Source organism: Terrapene carolina, unplaced genomic scaffold (genome assembly GCF_002925995.2).
Source record: "Terrapene carolina triunguis isolate 2854851 unplaced genomic scaffold, T_m_triunguis-2.0 Scaffold130, whole genome shotgun sequence".
Classification (NCBI taxonomy): Eukaryota; Metazoa; Chordata; order Testudines; family Emydidae; genus Terrapene; species Terrapene triunguis.
In genome coordinates this window covers 36,989,916-37,002,652 of record NW_020664481.1, presented here as the reverse complement: position 1 = coordinate 37,002,652, position 12,737 = coordinate 36,989,916, and the positions used below count along the sequence as shown (strand labels likewise).

General features: G+C 42.3%; 1 protein-coding gene across 1 annotated transcript in view; it reads right to left on the bottom strand.

The window, feature by feature from the left end:
* TDRD12 (tudor domain containing 12) overlaps positions 1 to 12,737 on the bottom strand; it is a 126,222-nt gene that overhangs the window by 67,979 nt on the left and 45,506 nt on the right. The window contains exons 16-17 of the mRNA XM_026652829.1: positions 10,397 to 10,588; positions 6,363 to 6,491 (exon numbers count right to left, since the gene is read on the bottom strand). Of these exons, the coding sequence (XP_026508614.1) occupies positions 6,363 to 6,491; positions 10,397 to 10,588 (321 nt within the window). The remainder of the gene's footprint in view (positions 1 to 6,362; positions 6,492 to 10,396; positions 10,589 to 12,737) is intronic.

Below are 12,737 nucleotides of genomic sequence, written 5' to 3'. Positions count from 1 at the left end.
AATGCTATATCTGATTACGTGTTCTTTGTGCTTTTGCTATTTTTAGTCATCTTTTGAAATAGAAACTATGTGCATACTGTAAATGAAATTACATACAAAAACTCACTTGGAAAAGAGTGTTGAGATTTAAAAGTCAAACACTCAAAAGTGAAGATGTGGCAAAATTAAGGTTGCCTGTGTAAGGAAACCAGGTTTGTTGAGGCCACGTGGGGGCTATCAGGATAACTCTGGACTTTTCCAGTCTGATCTTGTGAAGCACCCGCGCTAGGAGAGGGGTGGGAGGAAAGGCATATAGGAGGGGAGCGTCCCATTTTATAAGGAAGGCATCGCCTAATGAGTAAAGGCCCAGCCCTGCTCTGGAGCAAAACTGCGGACATTCGGCGTTCTGTGCAGTTGCAAAAAGGTCTACTGTTGGTAACCCCCAATGCTTAGACTTTAAGGTCAGAAGGGACCTAGTCTGACCTCCTGCACAACGCAGGCCACAGAATCTCACCCACCCACTCCTGTAACAAACTCCTAACCTATGTCTGAGTTATTGAAGTCCTCAAATCGTGGTTTAAAGACCTCAGGGTGCAGAGAATCCTCCAGCAAGTGACCCGTGCCCCACGCTGCAGAGGAAGGCGAAAAACCTCCAGGGCCTCTGCCAATCTGCCCTGGAGGAAAATTCCTTCCCGACCCCAAATATGATGATCAGTTAAACCCTGAGCACGTGGGCAAGACTCACCAGCCAGCACCCAGGAAAGAATTCTCTGTAGTAACTCAGATCCCACCCCATCTAACATCCCATCACAGACCATAGGGCATATTTACCTGCTAATAATCAAAGATCAATTAATTGCCAAAATTAGGCTATCCCATCATACCATCCCCTCCATAAACTTATCAAACTTAGTCTTGAAGCCAGATATGTCTTTTGCCCCCACTACTCCCCTTGGAAGGCTGTTCCAGAACTTCACTCCTCTAATGGTTAGAAGCCTTCATCTAATTTCAAGTCTAAACTTCCTCATGTCCAGTTTATATCCATTTGTTCTTGTGTCCACATTGGTACTAAGCTTAAATAATTCCTCTCCCTTCCTGATATTTATCCCTGTGATATATTTATAAAGAGCAATCATATCTTCCCTCAGCCTTCTTTTGGTTAGGCTAAACAAGCCAAGCTCTTAGAGTCTCCTTTCATAAGACAGGTTTTCCATTCCTCGGATCATCCTAGTAGCCCTTCTCTGTACCTGTTCTAGTTTGAATTCATCCTTCTTAAACATGGGAGACCAGAACTGCACACAATATTCCAGATGAGGTCTCACCAGTGCCTTGTATAATGGTACTAACACCTCCTTATCTTTACTGGAAATACCTCACCTGATGCATCCCAAGACCGCATTAGCTTTTTTAACGGCCATATCACATTGGCGGCTCATAGTCATCCTGTGATCAACCAATACTCCGAGGTCTTTCTCCTCCTCTGTTACCTCCAACTGATGTGTCCCCAATTTATAACCAAAATTCTTGTTATTAATGCATGACCTTGCACTTTTCACTATTAAATTTCATCCTATTACTATTACTCCAGTTTACAAGGTCATCCAGATCTTCCTATATGAATACATAGTGTAGCACACGTGTCCAGTTCCCACTCGTGGTCCTGAGAAAAATTCCTGCTTAGTGCATCTGCTGTGGTGTTTTGGCATCCAGGTAGGTATGATGCTGTGAGGTGGATCGTGTGTGTGATGCACCAGTGCCAGAACTGTATGGCTTCTATGCATAGGGAGTGTGAGAGTGCTCCCCCCCTTATCTGTTTACATAAAAGATGCATGCCAAGTTGTCTGTGAGGACTTATATGGTCTTGTCTTTGGTGATGGGTAAGAAGTGGAAGTACAAATTGTGAACGGCTAATAGTTCTAAAATATTTATGTGCAGAAGGGACTCAACAGCCCTGGATAAAATGTGAGTTCAGATGTGCTACCCAACCTACGAATAGCGTGTCTGTTATGATGGTCATTGTTGGGGGATTCTGTACAAAAGGCACTCCATGCAGACGTTGTCTGGTTGTGTCCACCAGAGTTGGGAGTATTTTATCTTGTTTGGCATTGTGAGCAGGGTCGGCTCTAGGCACCAGCAAAACAAGCTGGTGCTTGGGGCGGCACATTTTTAGGGGCGGCATGGCCGGCGCCAGAATGCCGCCCCTAAAAATGTGCCCCGGCCGCCCTAGCTCACCTCCGCTGCTGCTGCCGCTTGCGTGCCATGGCGCACGAAACAGCTGATTCGCGCGCCGCTACTCGCCCTCCCTCCCAGGCTCTCAAGCCTGGGAGGGAGGGGGAGACTCCGAGTGGTTGCGGCACGGGCGCCGCTTCTCCCCCTCCCTCCCAGGCTCTCAAGCCTGGGAGGGAGGGGGAGCAGCGGCGCGCGAATCGGCTGTTTTGCGCGCCGCAGCCACTCGGGATCTCCCCCTCCCTCCCAGGTTTGAGAGCAAATGGCAGATCTTCAAGCATCAATTGCACCTCTCTGAGAAATCCAGAAAGGTATAACCAAGAAGCCCTTCGCATCACTTCCGCAGTGATTACGGACCTGGCTGCCGTGTCTGCAGAATCCAGGGCGGTCCGTAATGCAGTCCTGGTGATGAGATGCCTTTCTGAAAGAATGGACTTCAATTGCTCTTTTTTCTCTTCAGGAATAAATTCAATAAATTCTGAGAGTTTGGAGTAGTTAGTTACTGTGGTCATACTTGGCGAGTAATGCTTCATAATCCTGAGGTGTAGAGTGGCAGAGTATGCCTTACGGCCAAAAAGGTAGAGTCTCTTCCAATCCCTGTCATATGGTGTATTTTTGGGGTGTTGTTGTCTGCCCCGTTCACTGACCGCATCCACAACCAAAAAATTTGGCATTGGGTGCAAGAAGAGGAACTCTGTTTCCTTCGCAGGCACATAATATTTTTTTAATCAGACCTCTTGCAAGTAGGTGGGATTGTTGCTGGAGTCTGCCAGATTGACTTAACTGGTTCCATAAATCGCATCACTCATGGGAAGAGCTATTTTGGAAGAGGTCAATGTCTGTAAAATGTCTAGGAGTTTATGCTATGCTTCCTGGACTTCTTCCAGTGAAACTACCAGTGAGCTCACAACTCTATTATAAAGGTCCTGAAATTGTTTGGAATCATCTCCCGTATTGGGAGGTGGTGGCATGATAGGGTCATCGAGGGAAGATGAGGAGTAGTGGGTTGCTGGTGTCGTCTCCTGGTCAGAGAATTCTTCCTCCTCTTCAGCCCCCTGTTCTGTAGGTTCGGATGGTCCTGGTACCAAAGATGAAGGTGAATGATGTGTGCTCACTTTGGGTGGGCTGGCAAGTTTGTGTTGGGGGGGCATGCCACCCATGGGCTCCAATATGGCCACTCTGTCGGAAAGGACATCAGTGGCATCCATGGACGCCCATACCAGTGATGATCCTTAGGTTCAGCAGAGTACCTTCTGTGCAGAGGATCTGGTCTGATGAGAGCATGAACGGGGGAAGAATGTTGTGGAGAGCATATTTCCCCTTCATCCTCTTCATCACTTGAGAATGGGGGAACAGTTCGAGGCAGAGTGATGAGGTGGCTTAGTACCAAGCGTGCTGGAGTAATGTCGGTACCGAGAATAGCAGACTATGGCATCGAGATGATAACGAGGTCTTTTTGACACAGGAATTGCTGCCATGTTGGTGGAATCAGTACCGTTGAAGTCATAGCAGTCAGTACCAACTATTGCAGCATGACTGTCGGTGCGGTGAGTGCACCAAGTGAGTGGTGCCAGCACTAGGTGACGCCATCATCTGCGGAAGTGCTGATAGCATGGGGTTTCAGTTTCCTCTTATTGCCTGTATCACAGCTAGCCCGCTTGGGGTCTTTTGCTCTCCTGGTACCCATGGTACCTGAAGGTCCCACAACTTTGGACACAGAAAAGGTCGGTACCAATGGGGTTTACCCATTTGAGAAATGCTATTTCTTGGCTGATTCCCGGGATGGAGACGTGGTGACTCACTTTTTTTTTTGCCACCTTCTTAGCGAGGTGGTCCTGAGTCTGATCCGTGGAAGCAGGGCCCCTGTCAGAGGTTGCCATGGGTGACCTCTGTCCTGAAGGTGTCCTTGTTTTGGGCTTAGAGGCCGGACAGAGAGACTTCTCCCTGAGAAGGATTTTGAATTGTAGGTTTCTTGCTTTCCTGGTCCGGGCTTTTAGGTTGCGACAGTGCAAGCACTTTTGAGGAACGTGTCTCTTGCCGAGGCAGCAAACACACTGAGTGTCCATCTGAGACAGGTATTGAAAGTCTGCAGGTGAGCTAGCATTTAAAGCCCAGGGAACCGGCCATTCCCCTCAGAGGAGTGTTTCCCCCCCAAGAGGGAAAACTAAAATTTCTACTCTAACTGATACCAACTGGACAGCTATCTTCTAATCTAAGGGGAAAGATTCCCCCCCCCCCCCCCAAAAAGAAAATTAGCTATAACAACTAAGAAACTACGGCTAACTAGCGAAAACTTTGCTAATAGTAAAGGACACTGAGGTGTTGGCTAGCTTCTCTGACTCAAGCCAAAGGCAGTAGAGAAGGAACTGAGTGGGGGGGTGGGCGTACAGCACCAGATAACCACCTGAAGTCACGTGAAAGGGGAACCACACGTGTGAGACAACTGGACACGGCTACCACAAATCTCCAATTACGAGCACAGGGGTGCACGAACACCTGAAGTGGAGCACCCACAGTGACATCACTCGAAGACCTCACTAGTACCAAGTACAGCAGAACAGTTACCTCCCATGTCATACATACAACACTCCCATTAATACACTCCAGAATTATATTAGCCTGTTTCATAACTGCATCGCATCGTTGACTTGTATTCAATTTGTGATCCATTATAAACCCCAGATTCTTTTCAGCAGAACTACTATCTAGCCACTTATTTCCCATCTTGTAGTTGTGATTTTGATCTTTCCTTAAGTGTAGTACTTTGCAAGTGTCTTTATTGAATGTCATCTTGTTAATTACAGACCAATTCTCTAATTTATCAAGATGATTTTGAATTCTAACCCTGTCCTCCAAAGTGCCAACTGTTCCCAGCTTGGTGTCATCCACAAATTTTATGAGCATATTCTCCATTCCATTATTCAAATCACTAATGAAGATACCGAATAGTACCTGAGCCAGGACATATCCCTATGGGACCCCACCAGTATGTCCCCCTAATTCGACAGCAACCCATTGATAACTACTCTGAGTGTGGTCTTTCAAACAGTTTTGCACCCACCTTATAGTAATTTCATCTAGACCACATTTCCCTAGCTTGCTTATGAAAATGTCATGTGGGACTGTGTCAAAAGCCTTACTAAAATGAAGATATATCCCATCTACTGCTTCCCCCATCCACTAACCCTGTCAAAGGAGGAAATTAGGTTGGTTTGGCATGATTTGTTCTTGACAAATTCATGTTAGCTATTCCTTATAACCCTGTTATACTCTAGGTGCTAACAAAATATTTGCTTAAGAATTTGTACCAGTATCTTTCCAGGTATCAAAGTTAGGCTGACTGGTTGATAATTCCTCTTTGTTCAGCTTTTTAAAGATAGGCACTATGTTTGCCCTTCTCCAGTCCTCTCAGACCGCTACCATCTTCCGTAAGTTCTTAAAGATAATCTCAGAACCGTTAGCAATTGTTTCAGCTATTTCCTTAAGGACCCTAGGATGCATTTCATCAGGCCCTGCTGACTAGAATACCTTTTTACTTATCTAAATATTTCCTTCCCTCGTCATTAACATCAATTGTATCCGGTTGTGGCAGGTAAACAAACCGGTCCGGCCTGCCAGGGTGCTACGTGGCGAGCCACGTGCCAAAGGTTGCCAATAAATTGCAATTTTCAGAGATTTAAAATAGCCAAATTTTTATGTGGACTCTCAGTGAAATGGCTGTTAGAACTGAACATGGGCAAAACAGAACCAAACACTTTCTCCAAATCATTCTTGGAAACGACTTTTGCTAAAACTTACCGCCATAACAAAAGTGTCAATCTCAGTGAGATCGACCATGGAAAATTGCATCCTGAATGGCTTATAACTTTGCCAAACTTTTGCAACTGAAAACATGATATTATGTGACAGTGTTAGGAAACCTCAACTGTACTACATAAATGGCTAAAAAAGGTCTTTGGAAAGTTTGAGCAAAGGAACTGAGAAGAGAACATCATTTCTCTCCCAAAGTGAAAAACCCATTCCAGAAGTCCAAACTCTTCCTCTCTGCTCAGAAGCCAAGACAATATTACTATGCCTTATTGTACCTTGCTACTTAAAACACATTCCACATCAGTACATACATTATAGGTTAATAGTTAAATATCTGTAATACTTACCTTATAGACCATTTCTGTTTCATCCACAGAATTAGTGAATATCAGGGTCTTTTGAGCTTTACTGGGAGTAAAATCCAGTATCTGGAGTAATACAGAGGTTCTCTCACAGTTCAAGCAAAGTTGCACCACCTTATAAAAGTGACAAAAGGTCAATTAGAACAAAGAAGCCTCATAACATACTACCATTTTGTTATATACCTGTGCTTTCTCAGAGCATTTTGTGCATGTATATATTGCACTAATACTACCTGAAACAAAAAGCATAAATCAATACTAGTTATAAAGCTCCACCTATCTAATCCTAGATGCTGTACTACAGAGTTGTTGTAAATAAGATGGTTTAGCTGGTAGCAATATTGCCATGACAAATACATAACAGGTGGTACACACAGCCACCATCCACCCACATACATGAAGGCAATATGCATGTGATAAATTGATTTATCATGCACCTTTGACCACCGTACCTGCCCTTCTATTAATTTACCTCCGAAATTCATGCCAATAAAACCTTTGTATCGTAACTATTTATGTAACTATACGGATAATGCATTCTTTTACACACAATTAAGGCATATCTATACTATATACAATAGTTGCTCGATATCCTCAAAATGTTCATATCTACAAACGGTAAACAACACCTCAGCTCATTCCAATTTTTGCAATAGTGCACAGGCTGTACAAACATCACTTCTATTCACATACAGAAGGTGCACTTAGAATGCATTATGGTTTTGGAGGTACAGGTCTGTCTCATCTTACGCGGGGGTTCCGTTCCACGGTTAGCGCGTAAAGCGAAAACCGCGTATAGCCAAAACCCCATTGAGTTCAATGGCGGGCGAAATCGCCTGCACTACAGGTATAGTATTAAAACTGTTTTTCTCTTTTTTTTTGTTTTTGCCGACCGCGTAAAGTTGAAATCGCGCATGTTAAATGCACGTAAGATGCGACAGACCTGTATTACTGATTCAAGTGACATTTCCTATATTTAAAATCAATGGAATTAGTAATACATCTAAACCTAGAATGCACTTTAAGTATGCCAATTCCTTCCCTGAAATGAAACCAAATATGGGACAGAACTGCACCTTGCATAACACAACAATATGCAGTGACAGTCAGCAGAGGCTCTGGAGCTGGAGTCTCCTCAATATAAAAGAGGGAGCTACTAGCAGACATTCTCTGCAAGGAGCCCTCAACTTTAAAATTCATGTTCTCCTTGATCCAAAAAATCCCAGGTTTGCTGACCTTCAGGGAACCCTGCAATGCCCATCTTTTCATCCAGATTTTCGGGAACAGTGTATGGATAACTGCTGGTATTTGTAAATATTAGGGCTGTCAAGCGATTAAAAAAAATCAATCGTGATTAATCGCGCTGTTAAACAACAATAGAATACCATTTATTTTAAATATTTTTGAATGTATACTACATTTTCAAATATATTAATTTCAATAGGGGGGGAGGGATAGCTCAGTGGTTTGAGCATTGGCCTGCTAAACCCAGGGTTGAGAGTTCAATCCTTGAGGGGGCCACTTAGGGATCTGCGGCAAAATCAGTACTTGGTCCTGCTAGTGAAGGCAGGGGGCTGGACTCGATGACCTTTCAAGGTCCCTTCCCGTTCTAGGAGATAGGATATCTCCATTTATTTATTTATTTATCATAATTACACCACAGAATACAAAGTGTACAGTGCTCAATTTATATTTATTTTGAATACAAATATTTGCACAGTAAAAAAAACAAAAGAAATAGTATTTTTCAATTCACCAAATACAAGTACTGTAGTGCAATCTCTATCATAAAAGTTGAACTTGTAATCGTAGAATTATGTACAAAAAAACCTGCATTCAAAAATAAAACAATGCAAAATTTTAAGAGTCTTCAAGTCCACTCAGTCCTACTTCTTGTTCATCCAGTCGCTCAGACAAACAAGTCTGATTACATTTGCAAGAGCTAATGCTGCCTGCTTCTTGTTTACAGTATCACCTGAAAGTGAGAACAGGTGTTCTCATCACACTGTTGTAGCTAGCATCGCAAGATATTTACGTGCCAGATATGCTAAAGATTCATATGTCCCTTCATGCTTCAACCACCATTCTAGGGGACGTGCATCCATGCTGATGAAGGGTTCTGCTCGATAATAATCCAAAGCAGTGCAGACTGACGCATGTTCATTTTCATTATCTGAGTCAGATGCCACCAGCAGAAGGCTGATTTTCTTTTTTGGTGGTTCAAGTTCTGTAGTCATCATCTGAGACTGCTATAACATGAAATGTATGGCAAAATGCGGGTAAAACAGAGCAGGGGACATACAATTCTCCCCCAAGGAGTAAAGTCACAAATTTAATTAACACTTTTTTTTTTTAAACGAGTGTCATCAGCATGGAAGCATGTCCTCTGGAATAGTGCCCAAAGCATGAAGGGGCATACGAACATTTAGCATATCTGACACGTAAATACCTTGCAATGCCGGCTATAAAAGTGCCATACGAACACCTGTTCTCACTTTCTGGTGAAATTGTAAACAAGAAGAGGGAAGCGTTATCTCCTGTAAATGTAAACAAACTTGTTTGTCTTAGCAATTGGCAGAGTAAGAAATAGGACTGAGTGGACTTGTGGGATCTAAAGATTTAATTGTTTTTGAGTGCAGTTGCGTAAGAAATCTGCATTTGTAAGTTACACTTTCAAGACAAAGATTGCACAACAGTACTTGTATGAGGTGAATTGAAAAATACTATATCGTTTTTACAGTGGAAATATTTGTAATAAAAAATATACACCGATTTAAATTACAACAGAATATATATGAAAATGTAGAAAAACATCCAAAATATTTAGTAAATTTAAATTGGTATTCTCTTGTTTAACTGTGTGGTTAAAACTGCGATTAATTGCGATTAATTTTTTTGAGTTAATGGTGTGAGTTAACCGCAATTAATTGACAGCCCTAGTAAATATCTTGAAATACTGTTTGATTTAATGTCACTGCTGGTTATGTGTGTTGGGGGAAGCTGATCGTATTTTTAAAATTATGTTAAGGGTGTCTCGTGCTCTGGATAGGCATTTCCTCCCCCATGTGACATATCTAAATAAAGAAAACAGAACACTGAACAAAAGTTAGAAAATAGGAAAAAAGTGAATATTACATACAACTGAAAGTGCAAGGGGAATTTAGGCTAGAACAGGGGTGGCCAACCTGTGGCTCCGGAGCCACATGCGGCCCTTCAGAAGTTAATATGCAGCTCCTTGTATAGGCACTGACTTTGGGGCTGGAGCTACAGGCGCCAACTTTCCAATGTGCCGGGGGGGGGGGGTGCTCACTGCTCAACTTCTGGCTCTGCCACAAGCCCTGCCCCCACTCTACCCTTTCCCGCCTCCTCCCCTGAGCCTGCAGTGCCCTTGCCTCTCCCCCCTCCCCAGAGCCTCCTGCACACCACGAAACAGCTGACCAGGAGGTGCGGGAAGGGAGGGGGAGGCACTGATCGGCAGGGCTGCCGGTGGGTGGGAGGCGCTGGGAGTGGAGTGGGGGAGCTGATGGGGAGCTACTGACATAACTGTGGCTCTTTGGCAATATACATTGGTAAATTCTGGTTCCTTCTCAGGCTCAGGCTGGCCACCCCTGGGCTAGCAGAAATAAGTTTCAGTTAGGGTAACTTTAAAGTCATAAATAATAATGAAAGACCTTATCTGTAGCGCGTAGCCCCTACAAAGCATAGCTGTAGAAATTTTCAGCAATCCATCTACAGACTTTGTACTATTAAAATCTCAAATTAAACACTGAACGTACACATTTTTGCATATATTCTGAAGTTTTCTTCTGTTACCATTTCAGAAATAAACTTCCCTTGTTATCTTTTCTACATCCTACTATGGTAAAACTATAGAATGTTTTCCTATTTTTGATCAAATAAAATAGATACATGTGCGCACATAACTTGTCAATGTAATGCAAACTGCCACTAAATATAAATTAAAGAATCCCACTAAACAACTTCAACTTGGAAGAACAGCATAATCTCTGGGTTTTTACCTGTTGCACATTTCCATATATGGAAGCTTCTTCCATAGCTGTTATCACAATGTAAGGATCATTCATGAACTCTTTTGTTAAATGTTCTATATGTTTACTCCAATGACTTCCAACAGCAACAATTTGATGTGGTGCCGATTCCCGCTCTTCAACAGTAATTGTTTTCTTGTAATACTCTAATATAGTAAATATCTATAAAACAGGAGTATGAATTTCTTTTTGACAAATTTTCTTTTGTTCCGTTCTATGACCAGAAAAAGTCAGTGGAAGTAGCATTGATCCAGCAAGAAAGCAAAAGAATTGCTATTCATATATAAGCACCCATACACCTCTTCCCTGTTAGATACTTCCAAAGCAAGAAGAGCTATTTTTTATAGTACAAATACTGGGTCAAGCAGCATCTTGAAACAGAGGGGAAAGTGGATATTTAGTATGTGAGAAGAGAGTAAGAAGACAAAATATTACCAGTGAATAATTCTGCCTGGTAATAAGTCCCTCTTCTCTCAGCCTATAAACAGGAATAGGGCTTGTTTACACAACGTCCACACTAGAGGGATGTAAATTCTAGTGCGCAACTAGCATGTCCTGCATTAACTGTCCCATGTGGACCCTGCTGGCATACACGAAAAGTTTCCTAGTGTGTGTTGAGACTACATTAGCACTCACTAGGGGGGACTTTTAGTGTACACCAGCAGGGTCCACATGGAACAGTTAGTTTGCAACACGCTAGTGAGCACTCAAATTTACACTCCTCTGGTGCAGACTAATGCACTGTGTACACAAGCCCATAATCAATACAGGTAGCTTACTGTTTGCTACATCTGTTAAGTGGAAGGCTTACTTTAGTGAGCCACTTGGAGAATCTTGTTAGAAAAAAGGCATCCTTTGATATTACAGGATAAACTATTACTAACACACAAAAATCTGTGGGGAGAGATGAATCTACTCTTTGCAAGTCTCTAGTGCACATGTATTAGCCTGTGAAATTCATAAAGCTAAGAGACCTCTATAGTTGGATAACACCTTACAAACTTTTGGCTGCAGACAACCAGCCTGCTCACATATCTATAGATTACAGCTTAAGTCAAATGGCATTGAAAGTTTTAGGGCCTGTTTTATCTTTGTTGCATCCATCCAAAAATACAACTGCACTTTCTAAAAACTCTCATATGAATCAGGACAAAGCAGGTGCTTATTTAATATCCAATGAATGGAAAAAAATTTCTAAGAGAAAACGTACTCCATTCAGGGCACAATATAGGAAGAACAAGGATTGACTAAAATACTAACAAGTATGCATGCTTAAAAATGTCTAATTTACCGGGGTGGGTTGGGGGTGATACTAGTGTTTAAGAACAGGTTGTTACTGAAAATTTAAAAATTACAATTCTACATGGAAAACTTACCTACTTTTGTACCGGTACAAATTAGCATAACTCAAAGATTAAAAAAAAACCATTTCTCTCCAATTTATTTGTATATCTGAAAGCTCTTTATAGATAGCCAGCTTCAACATTTCCCCTCAAGTTTATATGGGTCTTTCACAATGAAAAAAGGCAGAGAAAAACATCTTTAAAATGCAAGTGTCATGAAAGTTGGCAAGGTGTTCAGAGACGTGAAATTATTCCAAATTCATTTGATGAAACTGATTAGACTTCAAGTTGGTGTCCCTTTAAAATTTAAGCAATACTTCTCCCAAGGACTCAAAAGAATAGCTTATCCAAACTTAAGACAAATCCCACTGAAGAAGCAACTGTCAATAAAAGGTCTGCTTCAAAAAGGACAAAAATGATAGCTTCAAAAATGGGAAAGAACCAGTGTGGCTCTGCTAAACAGCCTATCCTTGAGACACCTTCTAAAACCCTGTTAATAAAAAAGCTATTACTTATTGAAGAAAAATCTTCATGTTATCTCCCCAGGACCACCAGATAGTGTTTAGCAACAGTGGTAAGTATCTACACCATGGTAGGAATCTGGGTCTCTGATGGTCTCCAGAAGAAGTTATAAAGAGCTGTCCAGGGCAGCATCTCATAGGGTCCTCCTTAGATGAAGAACAAAAAAAGACTATAAGAGGGTTCCTTCAGAGAAAGCTACTGAGAAGAGGATGACCCTGACAGAAGGAACTATTGGCGTCTGGGGAACGTGGAGGCCAGGACAGAGTGGCAAGTGACACTCCAGAAGGATCTGAAAAACCCAAAGACATGGGTCAGCAAACATAGAAGTTCTAGTAGGGAGATAGTTAATAGTGGACAAGTACAAGTAATTAGCAAGGTGGAGGGAGCCACCTGGAGGCTAGACAAGAGAGTGCATATGCAATATCACAGTGGTGAAGTAAGGTGAG